The sequence below is a fragment of the Carcharodon carcharias genome, chromosome 3, assembly GCF_017639515.1.
Source record: "Carcharodon carcharias isolate sCarCar2 chromosome 3, sCarCar2.pri, whole genome shotgun sequence".
In the NCBI taxonomy this organism is placed as follows: Eukaryota; Metazoa; Chordata; class Chondrichthyes; order Lamniformes; family Lamnidae; genus Carcharodon; species Carcharodon carcharias.
In genome coordinates, this window is record NC_054469.1 from 116053255 (window position 1) to 116067216 (window position 13962).

General features: G+C 40.5%; 1 protein-coding gene across 7 annotated transcripts in view; it reads left to right on the forward strand.

Moving 5' to 3' along the window:
• The window catches only part of mios (missing oocyte, meiosis regulator, homolog (Drosophila)), a 72819-nt gene that overhangs the window by 7475 nt on the left and 51382 nt on the right, over nucleotides 1-13962 (forward strand). For all 7 annotated transcript variants that reach the window (XM_041183670.1, XM_041183673.1, XM_041183675.1 and 4 more), the window contains one exon: nucleotides 9330-10732. In XM_041183670.1, coding sequence (XP_041039604.1) covers nucleotides 9436-10732 — 1297 coding nt within the window. In that variant the 5' untranslated portion in view covers nucleotides 9330-9435. The remainder of the gene's footprint in view (nucleotides 1-9329; nucleotides 10733-13962) is intronic.

Below are 13962 nucleotides of genomic sequence, written 5' to 3' on the forward strand. Positions count from 1 at the left end.
ACATTGATTCCTGTGGTACCCCACTGGTCACTGCCTGCCGTTCTGAAAAAAACCCATTTATTCCTACTCTGTTCCCTGCCTGCTAATCAGTTCTCAATCTATGCCAATATATTACCAGCAATCCCAGTGCTTTAATTTTGCACACTAATCTCTTTTATGTGGGACTTTATCAAAAGCTTTCTGAAAATCCAAATGCACCACATCCACTGGTTCTCCCTTATCTATTCTGCTAGTTATATCATCAAAAAATCTCTAGTAGGTTTGTCAAACATGACTTCCATTTCATAAATCCATGTTGACATTGTCTAATCCTGTTGATATTTTCTAAGTGTCCTGTTATCACATTCTTTTATAATAGATTCCAGCAATTTCCCTGCTAATTTTAGGCTAACCAGCCTGCAATTCCCTGTGTTTCACCCCCCCCCCCCAAAATAGTGTATTACATTTGCCGCCCATCAATCTGCCAGGACTGTTCCAAAATCTACTGAGTTTTGGAAGATGACAACCAACGCATCCATTATTTCCATGACCACCTTTCGTATCCTGGGATGTAGATTATCAGGCCCTGGGGATTTATTGGCTTTCAGCTCCATTAATTTCTCCACCTTTTTTTTAGTAATACTATTTCTTTCAATTCCACCTTCTCTCTAGATCCTCGATTCCCTAGTATTTCTGGAAAGTTATTTGTCTTCTGTGGAGACAACTAAAGTAGTTGTTTAATTGCTCTGCCATTCCCTCGTTTTTATTATAAATTTTCCTGTTTCAGACGGTAAGGAACCTACATTTGTCTTCAATCTTTTTCTCCTTGCATACATATAGAAGCTTTTACAGTCCTCTTTTATGTTCCTTCCAAGTTTACTCTCATACTCTTTTTTTTTTCCTCTTACTCAATCTCTTGGTCCTTCTTTGCTGAATTCTAAACTGCTCCCAATTCTCAGGCTTGCTATTTTTTCTAGCAACTTTATATGACTCCTCTTTGGATCTAATACTATCCTTAATTTCTTTTGTTAGCCATGGTTGGGCCACTTTTCTTGCACTGTTTTTGTGCTGGAAAAGAATGCTTTGCATACATTTGTTCCTTAAATATTAGCCATTGTCTATCCACCGTCATGCCCCTTATTGAAGTCCCCCAATCTATCTTGGCCAATCACACCTCATGCCTTCGTAGTTTCCTTTGTTTAGATTTAGGACCCTGGTTTCAGATTGGACTACTTTGCATTCCAACCTAAGGCAGAATTCTATCAGGTTATGGTCACTGTTCCCGAAAGGACCCCACAAAACAAGATGATTAATTAACCTCTTCTCATTGCACAAAACCAAATCTAGGATACTTGTTCTCTAGTTCCTTGACGTACTGATCTAAAAAAAAACCATCTCATGACGAATTCATCTGCCACAGTATTATTGCTAATTTGATTTGTCCAGTCTATAAGTAGATTAAAGTCACCCTTGATTACTATAGTACCCTTGTTACATGCATCTCTAATTTCCTGTTTAATACTGTCCCCTACCTTACCACTACTGTTTGGAGGCCTATAGACAACTCCCACTAATGTTTTCTGCCCCTTGTTGCTGCTTAGCTTCACCCAGACTGATTATACAACTAGATTTTCTAAGCCAATGTCCTCTCTCTCTATTGCACTGATTTCATCCTTAACTAACAATGCCATGCCACCTCCTTTTCCTTTTTGCCTGCCCTTCCTAAATATCAAATATCCTTGGATATTTAGTTCCCAGCCTTGGTCACCCTGCAGCCATGTCTCCATAACCGCAATCATATTGTACCCTTTTACATCTATTTGGGCTGTTAATTCATCTACCTTACTAAGAATTCTCTGTGCATTCAGATACAGTGCCTTTTTACACATGTTTTTCTGTACTATGGTCCTGTTTGCTGCTAGCCCTGTTTCCTCTGCCTGGAGGAAGTGAATGTTTGTGGATGTGGTGCCAATCAAGCCGGCTGCTTTGTCCTGGATAGTGTCAAGCTTATTCAGTGTTGTGGGAGCTGCACTCATCCAAGCAAGTGGGGAGTATTCCATCACACTCCTAACTTGTGCCTTGCACATGGTGGACAGGCTTTGGCACGTCAGGAGGTGAGTTACTCACCACTGAATTCCCAGCTTCTGACATGCTCTTGTATCCACAGTATTTATATGGCTGGTCCAGTTAAGTTTCTGGTCAGTGGTAACCCCCCAGGATGTTGACAGTGGAGATTTAGCGATGGAAATGTCATTTAATGTCAAGGGATGATGGTTAAGAAAGAGTGCAGCTTATCAGAGATGGTTATTGCCTGGCACTTGTGTAACATAAATGTTACTTAACTGCCAAGCCTGAATTTTGCCCAGACCTTGCTGCATATGGACACGGATTGCTTCATTGTCTGAGGAACTGTGAATGGGACTGAACATTGTGCAATCATCAGCGAACATCCCCACTTCTGACCTTATGATAGAAGGAAGGTCATTGATGAAGCAGCTGAAGCTGGTTGGGCCTAGGACACAGCCTGAGGAACTCCTGCACTGATGTTCTGGACTGAGATGATTGCCCTTCAACAACCACAACCATCTTCCTTTGTACTAGGTATGATTCCAGCCAGTGGTGAGTTTTCCCTTAGATTCCCATTGACTCCAGTTTTGTTAGGACTCCTTGATGCAGCACTCGATCAAATGTGGTCTTGACATCTAGGGCAATCACTCTCTCCTCGCTGCTGGAATTCATCTTTTTTGACCGTATCTGAACCAAGGTTGTAATGTGGTCAGGAGCTGAGGCCTTGGCGGAACCCAAACTGAGCACCAATGGGCAGGGTATTGCTGATGACCCCTTCCACCACTTTTGATGATCAAGAGTAGACTGCTGGGACTAGAATTGGTGAGGTTGGATTTGTCCTGCTTTTTATGGACAGGACATGCCTGTGTAATTTTCATTGCTGGGTAGATGCCAATGTTGTAGCTGTGCTGGAACAACTTGGCTAGGGGTGTGGCAAATTCTGGAGCACAAGTCGTCAGTACTATTGCTGTAATATTGTTAGAGCCTATAGCCTTCACAATATCCAGTGCCTTCAGCCATTTCTTGATCTCACATGAAGTGACTTGAATCAGCTGAAGACTGACATCTGTGACGCTGGGGACCTCCGGAGGAGGCTGAGATGGATCAACCACTTGGCATTTCTGACTGAAGATTGTTGCAAATGCTTCAGCTTTGTCCTTTGCACAGGTGTGTGGGCTCTCCCATCATTGAGGATGGGGATGTTTGTGGAGCCGCCTCCAATGAGTTGTTTAATTGTTCACTACCATTCACAATGTGATGTAGCAGGACTACAGAGCTTAGATCTGATTCTGCTGGTTGTAGAATCGCTTAGCCGTGTCTATCACTTGCTGGTTATGCTGTTTGGCATGTAAGTACTCCTGTGTTGTAGCTTCACTAGGTTGGCACCTATTTTTTGGTACGCCTGGTGCTGATCCTGCAATGCCCTCCTACACTCTTCATTGAACCAGGGTTGATCCCCTGGCTTGTTGGTAATGGTAGAATGGGGGATATGCCAGGCTATGAGGTTACAGATTGTGTTAAGAATACCATTCTGCTGCTGCTGATGGTGCACAGTGCCTCATTGTTGCCCAGTCTTGAATTGCTAGATCTGTTCAAAATCTATCCCATTTAGCTCGGTGGTGGTGCCATACAACACGATGGAGGGTTTCCTCAGTGTGAAGATGGAACTTCGTTCCCACAAGGACTGTGCGGTGATCAGTCCTACTGATATTGCCATGGGCATATGCATCTGTGGCCGGCAGGATGGTGAGGATGAGGTCAAGTATGTTTTTCCCTCTTGTTGGTTCCCTCACCACCTGCCACAGACCCAGTCTAGCAGCTATGTCCATTTGGGCTCGGTCAGTAGTGCTACTGAGCAACCCTTGGTGATGGACATTGAAGTCACTGACACTCAAATGTATGAGTATTAATGTCAATAAAAACGGGCACTTGATTAGCAACAACATTTTGAAGATTTTTATAAAAAGTTGTTAATTAAATGATGCCTGAAACTGAATTTGTATCCTCAACCTGCTGGCTGGCCATTTCATGAGGGAACAAATTGGAAGTTTTTTTTAACTTGCAACAAGTGGAACAAATCTACAGTGGTCCTCACAAGAGTCTTGTGGTAAAAGAAAGCAACCCACAGATTAGCTTTGAAGTATTGAGGAAGTAACCACAAGAAGGGGCTGAGGCATCCATAGTCAAGAGATGGTAAATTAAAGTTTTGCTTCTGAGAATAGCTGGAACTGAGGGGGACTGAAGTAGTTTCTGAAGGACTCTGGCATACTTTTGGGTGGTTCCTATAGAAGTAAATAACATTAGGATTGATGTGTCTTTTAAGGAAAATGTTTGGGAGGTGGGGGAGAGTAAGAGGAAACTCTTTTGCGTAACATACATAGTTATAACTTATGGTGTTAAGACTACTTATTTTGTTTAATTCTTTTAAATATAATGTTTTTGTTGGAAAACGTGAAATCTCATGGTGTAGTTCTGTTGATTTATATTGCTGGGTATTCAGATTTCTCTTTAAATATTGAACTGTAACAAATGAGAGTTTTCCATCTGACCTTGTAAAGATATACTTTCCACATTAGGTGGGTATTATATTTTTCTTTCTGCTGCTGCTTTACAGCAATGGGTTTTCACAACAGTGTGTAGATTTCAAAGCTGTCTGATTGATCACCATTGTTCTGGATTGCAGCCTTCATACCATCATGCATAGATCAAATCAGACTGGGAGGCAGTCATCTCAACAGTTAGAAAAAACATCCTCCTGTTGACCAGATTTTTGAAAGTTTTCCTGATGCTAAGGAAGCAATTTGCCTTTTGTTATGGTCCCCATAGGGGAAGTGGATCTGTAAGCCAAGATAGCCAAATTTACCAAATGACCACCCACCCAATCAAATGAAGAAATTACCAACAAGGTTCCACTTTTTGTAGCTTTTACTTTAATATGAATCTGAATCCACATAAATTAAACATGAAATAATAGGCAAATTAAGGTCAGTACGAACTACAAATTACACATGGAATAGCAGATACAATAAATATTAAATTAAAAGATTACAAGCATTTTTAGTACTCCTCGCACAAATGTGCCATCACATGCAATCTCGCTATCTTTCCAATTCTGTATCCAGAATGTAGGATCTTTTTCTTACTTGATGGAGCTACCATTGCAGATGACAAGGACTAAGTCCAATCAGTGACCCCGGTGACAGTCATCACCCAAACGGCACACTCCTGTAGAACCCCCTTAGCTAGGCACACAAAGCTTTGGTGGCATAGATATCCCAGAGACTTCTTTTATCTGACCTCTTTAATAAACCTCAAACGGTGTGGTTGGCTCTGGCAAAACTGAAGCATAGCTGTAGAATTGTCTAATTCACAATCTCTGCTCTAATCCTGTCTTCAGTTTTCTGTCTTTTTTAACACTCAGCTCCTTGTAAACATGTCTTCCCTGTTATACCCCTGCTCTCCTTTGTCTTTACAGCAGTAGTTTCTTTGTCTTCTGTGTCTGGCCATACAACTTTTTTTTGTATCTTGCCTTCCAGTTCAGAATGTTACAGCATAGAAGGTGGCCATTCGCCCCATCGTGTCTGCACCAGCTCTCCAAATGAGCATCATGACTTGGTACCATTGTCCTGCCTTTTCCCTGTACCCTTGGACATTGTTGCTATTCAAATAATCATCTAATGCCCTCTTGAGCCTTGATTGAACCCACCACACTTCTAGGCAATGCATTCCAGACTCAAACCACTCACTCAGTTTTTTTCCTCACATCAGATTTGCTTCTTTTGCAAATCACTTTAAATCTTTGCCCTCTTGTTCCCAATCCTTTTACAACAGGAAAAGTTTCACCCTATCTATTCTATCCAGCCCCCTCATGATTTTGAACACCTCTATCAAATCTCTCCTTGGCCTTCTCTCCAAGAAGAACAGCCCCAACCTCTCCAATCTATACTCATAACTGAAGTTTCTCATCCATGGAACCATCCTTGTAAACCTCTTCTGGGTTCACATCCTTCCTACAACAGTGTGGCACCCAGAACTGTACCCACTACTCCAACTGAGGTTTAACTAGTGTCTTATATAAGCACAGCATAACACCTTGCTCTTGTACTCTATGCCCCAATTAATAAAGCCCAGGATAAGCTTTATTAACTGCTCACTCCACTGTCCTGCCATCTTCAATGATCTATACACCCAGGTCCCTCTGCTCCTGCACACCCTTAAGAATTGTACCCTTTATTTTATATTGTCTCTCCATGTTCTTCCTACCAAAATTAAACACCTCACACTTTTCTCCGCATTGAACTTCATCTGCCACCTATCTGCAAACCCCTCCAACTTGCCTATGTCCTTTTGAAGTTCAATACTGTCTTCCTCACAGTTTACAATGCTTCTGAGTTTCGTATCATCTGCAAACTTTGAAATTGTCCCCTGCACATCAAGTGCTAGATCATTAATATATATCAGGAAAAGTAAGGGTCCCAATACCAACCCCTAGGAAATTCCTCCATTACAAACCTTCCTCCAGACCAAAAAATATCCTATTTGCTATTACTCAGTCAATTTTGTATCTACGTTGCTACTGTCCCTTTTATTCCATGAGCTATAACTTTTCTCTCAAGTCTGTTGTGTGGCATTGTATTGAATGCTTTTTGAAAGTCCATGTACACTATACCAACAGCATTACCCTAATCAGCCCCTTCTCTTACCTCTTCAAAAAAACTCCAAGTGGAAAACACTATTTTCCCCATTAGAAATCTGTGTTGGCCCTTCCTAATCAACCCATGTTTTCCATGTGACTATTAATTCTATCCCCCAATAATTGTTTCAAGATGCTTTCAAACCAGTTGTTACTGCTTTCAGGTCAAGGGTCACCATGTCACATGGACCAGTATTTATTAATTAAGAAAATTACAATTGACCCCTTTTACAATTGATACAAATTCTTAAGTCCTTTTCAAACATTCTTAAAAACAATTATAGATTCCACAGACGTAAAGAAATTACAAATTTTCCTTACTGTACTGCTTCTGGGTCAAAGGTTGTCACACTTTTTTCAAACTGGTAGGTTCCCCTGTATTGGCTTCCTCGATGGTTTGGAGTCTGGGGATCTCATTTAATACTGCTTTTGAAACAGTTGCTTCACATGATGGTATTCAACCCAGCATTATGTCTGTTTGTGACAGTGATAGTCTTGACTTGAAGCACCTTCTTTATTCCATCATGCATATGGTTTAGATGTTCATATTCAAAGCATGCTTTCACCTTGTTACAGCGATATAACCAAGTGCATTTCTTTGCTGTTCATTACAATTAGCCATTTTGACATGATCACGTCTCTGAGAGGGCTTCAGTCGTCCTGTATGAGGGTGGCTCAAAGCAAAACTGCAATAAACTAAAATTAAAAGAGCTAGATAACATGTAGATCAAAACTGAAGAAAGCAGCTAGAAAACTATTAATGAGAAACAACTAAGGCCCACACAATAATCGTTTATTGTTGGGAAGACTTAGCAATAAATAAAACAGAAAATGAACCAGTTGAATAACTGAGAACGTTTTTAATAAAATAAACTGTCTGCTTTTATTCCATCAGAAACCAAAATCTGAAATGTAAAATAAGACATTGAAAATTACATTTAATTGTTTCTGTGAAATGTCTATTGAATTCCCTTTTTGTGTCCTTGGTATTCTTATCAAAACTTTTTAATTTGAATGTTCCACTCTCTCAACCTTGCTTTGGACTTGACGCTGCTCTCGGCAAAAGTATTCTGCTAGTGGAAAGCATATCCTATTGTCTTGTGTATGCAGCATGTTTAATTTCTCTGGATGCATCAGTAGCATTTTATCAGCTCAAGTGCCAAAATGATTCACATCAACTTCCAGTAATATCTCCTTGACAGTTTTTCAACATTTCATGAAGAACTAGAGGGAAACTTTAAATTTTTTAAATCTTTTTTTTAAACTGAATATGTGAGAGGGGGAAACACAGCTCTATTTATTTGTAGCCTTGCATTCTGTTTACATTTAACATAAATCCCATGAACAGTGGAAAAGTTGCTTAATTTCAAAAAAACAAACTGTTAAGAGATAATTTGAAAGAAACGTGATTAATTTAAAGCGGTTATTAGTGAACCAGTTGGGCTTTTACAAAATGCCACAGCTTTTGTTGTTAGTTTTCAGTGCTAAACTTGTTAAATTCAGTTTCAACTTGCTGTGGTGGATTTGAACCTCCAATCTATGGGTTGCTGTTTGAGTGCAATGCCAACTAGATCATTATACCTTGAAAGTTTATGTTGAGATAGACAGTATGTTTCCTCATTTTAATTTGGGTTCTGTTCTTTGCATCTTGCCTCTGACTGTTTCCTCCAATTCATACTTTTAGACATTTCTATTAAACCTGCCCTTAACTTTTCTTATTCTAAAGAGGACAACCCTAACCCCTCTAGTCTCTATGTAATTGAAGTTCCACATATATTTTGTACCATTCTAGTAAATATTGCATTGCACCCTCTCCAAGGCCTTGACATTCTTCCTAAAGCTTTTAATGCCCAAAATTGAACACAGTATCCAGCTGGGGCCTCACAAGTGTTTTATAAAGACTTAGCATAATTTTGTCTATTGTGCTGTCTGCTTTTGCATATATATATAAAACTAAAGATCCTACATGATTTTTTTTTTAGCCGGCCTCTTAACTTATCCTGTGACATCTCTCTCTCTCTCTTCTCTCTCTCTCCACCCCCCCCCCGCCCCCCCCGCCCCAGGTCTGTCTTCCAGCAGTCCCCTTAAATTGTTTGTTCAGTGCTCTTCCCTACCACCCCCTCAAAAAAAAATGACGTACAATTTCATTGAGTGGACAGGATGTGATGTGCATGCAAGGTTTGTTGTGATAGTAACATTATTATTATGACAGGTGAGAAAGGATCAATTAACATTGTCTACTGTGCCAGTTTTTAATCTTCAAAATAAAAATTTATGAAGATGTTGCCCTGCCATTCTGCTGAAATCTATTCTTAACTAACTTGTGATCTGTTTCGGTAGATGCGGGGGGGGCCTAAAAATGTTCTTTAACTTAGCTTTGTCACATACAAGCCTCCAACTTCCTGAAAGCAATAGAGGTGCATAAACTTCAAATTTATATCGTTGTAGCTCTAAGATTGTAATTCAATGTTACACAAATAGTTGTCTCTGTGCTAATAGGTGAAAACATCATTCTTAATCTTGAGCTATCTACAGCTAAGAAACCAGTTATCAATTGTAATAATCCAAAGCAATTCTCTTTTTTTCTCAGATTCATAATGTTACAAACTGAGGTTTGTGTGTTTGTTTCCCTTCAATCAAGCTGATCAACTGATGTAAAAATATTTGGGAAGAATCCTGGTGATCTGGTAGTAAATATGAGTGGGTCAAAACCTGACATCCTTTGGGCTCCTCATCATGTGGACAGATTTGTTGTTTGTGACTCTGAACTTTGCCTCTATCGTACAGAATCAGTAGGAACTTTTGAAGCTAAAGCTGGTTCTTTGAGACTTTCAGAGGACACCACTGCCACACTGCTAGCAATTAACTCCGACACCCCTTATATGAAATGCGTGGCTTGGTACCCTAAGTATGACCCAGAGTGTTTACTTGCTGTTGGTCAAGCCAATGGACGGGTTGTCCTTACTAGCCTAGGTCAAGATCGCAATTCTAAATGCAGAGATTTGATAGGAAAGGAATTTGTTCCTAAGCATGCCCGTCAGTGTAATACATTAGCTTGGAATCCTGTGGACAGCAATTGGCTTGCTGCTGGACTGGACAAACACAGAGCAGATTTCTCAGTACTCATCTGGGATATCAGCAGCAAATATACACCAGAGATAGCTGTCCCAGCAGAGAAGGTTCGACTTTCTGCTGGTGATACAGATGCTGGCCTTGTTGTAACAAAGCCTTTGTATGAACTAGGCCAAAATGATGCAAGTCTCTCCCTTTGCTGGCTCCCAAGAGACCAAAAGCTGCTGCTGGCGGGCATGCATCGCAATCTTGCAATTTTTGACTTGAGAAACACCAGCCAAAAAATTTTTGTCAATACAAAAGCTGTTCAGGGTGTAACTGTTGACCCGCACTTCCATGATCGTGTAGCATCTTTTTTTGAAGGTCAAGTAGCAATCTGGGACCTAAGGAAATTTGAAAAGCCAGTGTTGACATTGACTGAGCAACCAAAACCATTAACAAAAGTGACTTGGTGTCCAACTAGAACTGGTTTACTAGCTACGTTGACACGCGATAGTAACATAATTCGCCTGTATGATATGCAGCATACCCCAACACCTATTGGAGATGAAACTGAGCCCACCATAATAGAAAGGAGTGTGCAACCATGTGAAAACTACATTGCTTCATTTGCTTGGCATCCAACAAATCAGAACCGCATGGTTGTGGTGACACCCAACAGATTGATGTCAGATTTCACCGTCTTTGAGCGAATATCATTGGCTTGGAGTCCAACTACTTCTCTGATGTGGGCTTGTGGTAGACATTTGTATAACTGCAATGAAGAAGGAGAAACTAGTTCTGGAGAGAAAGATGTTGCTACGAAAATGAGGCAGCGGGCATTATCAAGATACGGACTTGACACAGAGCAAGTGTGGAGAAATCACTTGTTGGCTGGAGATGACGACCTACAGCTAAAATCTTTATGGTACACCCTGCATTATATCCTTTTGATTAAAATTCTGAGTAGCAAGATACAGGGCTTTATTAATAATTTTAAAAAAAGATATTGTTTAGGAGGCAATATTGCAGTAATGTTCATTAACAAGCCCAAAACTAAGTTTTTTAAATTCTGTTTTGCTGTGCAACAAGTAAATGATATTTTCCTCTGGTATTTCTATTTTGGTTTGCTTGAAGTATATATATCAAATATAAGGCTGGTGGTGGTAGAGCTCTTGTAGACTAATTGATAGAGAGAAATAGCTGTGCTTAAGTCAACCACTCGATTATTTTCTAACACATGACCACCAGGATGGTAGTAACTGGACTAGATGGACTGGGTCTTTTCACATCTAGCAATTCCCTTCATTTCTTATGTAACTAAATATTGTAATTTATTTTCAACGTCTGAAAACAAATATTAGGTGGGTGTTACACTGCCATTACCCTGCCACAAATGTCATTGTAAATCTACGTGGCCTGAGCTCACTGCATCTATTTCCTTCTGGCTATTTGGAGCATAACCTAATTTCCTTGGAATAGCAATTGATATATTGAACTCCCTATCAATTATTGCTTCAGTCCAGTGGGAGTCATCCTCAAGCAATACAAACCCTGGTTAGAGCACATCTGGAGCACTGAGCAGGTCTGGGTGCCAAACCTTTTAATTAGCCTTGGGAGTGAGTATAGCAGAGATTTATGAGAATGATACCTGGACTTCATGAGTTTTAAATTACAAGGAAAGATTAAACAAACTGTCTTTCCTGGAATTTAAAAGATTAAGGGATGATTTGACCAAAGTTTTCAAGATATTAAGGGGAATCATTTGGGAGAAACTAATTAATTTAGATGGGGCAGTCTAGGACTAGGGGGCAGTGTCAAAAAAGTCAGAACCGGCCCTTTCAGGATTGAAATTGTGAAACTTCACACAAAAGGTGTAGAAGTTTGGAACCTTGCTGCAAATGCCAATTGATAGATCAGCTGTTAATTTTAAAACTGAGATCAATAGACTATTTTTAAACAAAGGAATTAAGGGATTTGGGTTAGGTTGCAGATTAGCCATGATTTTCATTTATTTATTATTCGCCCTTGGGATGCGGGCGTCGCTGGCTAGGCCAGTGTTTATTGTGCATCCCTAATTGCCCTTGATCAGAGGGCAGTTAAGAGTCAACCACATTGCTGTGGGTTTGGAGTCACATGTAGGCCAGACCAGGTAAGGATGACAGATTTCCTTCCCTGAAGAACATCAGTGAATAGGGGAACAGGCTGAAGGGGCTGAATGGCCTACTCCTGATCAGGAAGAACCAGTGGGCAGTATTTCATTAAGGTTTTTCATTTGTCTATCTTAGACAAGTGTATAACAATTATGCTTAGCTCCCCAGAGTAGCTGACAGAATAACTCAAAATATGAAGTTTAATAGGTGTGTTTTATCCTAATGCATGACGATAACGTTATGATCCCAGCTGATGTTACTACTGGACAAGTCCGATAACAGTGTGGAACCCGGCTTGATAGATTTTTTTTTGTTGAGAAACGTGGAGATTATTCATTGAACAGAGTCACATGAGTCAGCTGATGAACTTTTAACAAAAGAAGATATTCATTTGACAAGAAAAAAAGATTAACTAGTACAACGCTCCTTCACCCGCAACTATACCTATACAGATTCGTAAGGATAACAAGCTATCTTATACTCTCTTAATCACAGTAAGTACATAGTCCATGTAAACCAAAAGGCGACCTGTGGTCAGACACACCACAACTTGAAACCAAGGGATGCCATGCCAAACAATTGCTTTCACACAAGGGTTTCCAGTCTCCACTCTTGAAGAGCCTGCTTTGGAATCTTCTCCCAAACGATGCTTTCTCTCAGATGCCTTCTGCAAGGATCCACCTCCAGGGTTTCGAACTCCCCTTCTGATGTTCCTCTCCCCTGGATCGCCACATGAATTCAAGCTTCCTTCTATGTACTCTGTCTCAAATGCTCGTAGTAAAGTGTTGCAGACCGTTGGCTGCCTCCTTGGATTTCCTAGCTTCTCACAAGCTGATGTACTTTAAGTTTGTGTCCTGCAGCTTCTCACTTTAAGCTTGGATCTTTTCTCTGCTCCTCACTCTTGACTTCACTTAACAGGACCTTTTCCAGACTCCTGTTCTACCTCTGACTGGAAGGTCTTCTTGGGGAATCCTGCTTCCTGTAGCTCCCTCCTGTCGAGTTTCTCCTGGCAGCTGGTTTCAACTTTAGTTTGGGACTGCTTCTGCTAACTCCTTGCAACTTTAGAGCACACTGACTAGCTGAACTAACTGCTTTTGGTGTGTGTGTGTGTGTGTGTGTGTGTGTGTGAAAATTAAATTTAAAGATATGCCTTATTCCTAACACACCCAAATAGTATTGAACTTACTTAAAACTCTGTATTTCCTAACAAGCATCCCGTACCCGCCGCTCAAAGTATTGAAATTACTCAGTTTAAAGACTTTGTTGTAGAAACAGCATTATATGGTACTAAAGATATTTTGATTTTCAAAAAATTATTTGATGTGCAGGAAGTACAGAAACCATCCATCATTATGGGCTGGGTTTTATGGAAACCCTTCTCCCCCCACCCCCGCCAGAAGGCTAAAAAGTCAGGTGGGCTGGGTGGCAGGGGAAAGATTGCCCACCTCAGCTCCGACTGTTCAAAGGCCCACACGAGATATTCCCACCCCCTTACCCAACACTACGTGCAGCTGAAGCTGTCAGTTTCCCACTGTGATTAAAGTACTGGTGGCAGCGGGACGAGACCCTTAAGTCTGCCTGTTGTGTCCCCCAAACCACCCCCCAAAACTTAAAATTTCAGACAGGTTGGGGTGGGTGGGGAGACAGCAGTAAGGCCATTTTCTGGATTTTAGATTCTCTTCTCAATCCACTCTGCCTTCAAACCCACAGGTGAGGAGCGTAAAATCCAACTCCATGGGTTACTGTTTCTAGTGCAGTTCCTGCAAATAATATTTGTACTGATCTTTCACCAATCCAATATTAGCTTCCAATATAAGTTTATTGCTATCATTCAAATAATTTTCTTACTGTTGCAACAGTTGATGTGAATCTGTTGTCTGTATGCCAATACTTCAGTTCCTGCTTAAGATGCTGAAGTAGTTTAGATATTCAAAACTCCTGTGTTTGCTACAAACACGAAGTGATGGTGTTTATTCTGAATTGCAGCAGCTTTTTGAAACTATTGCTATTTGGTAAAGG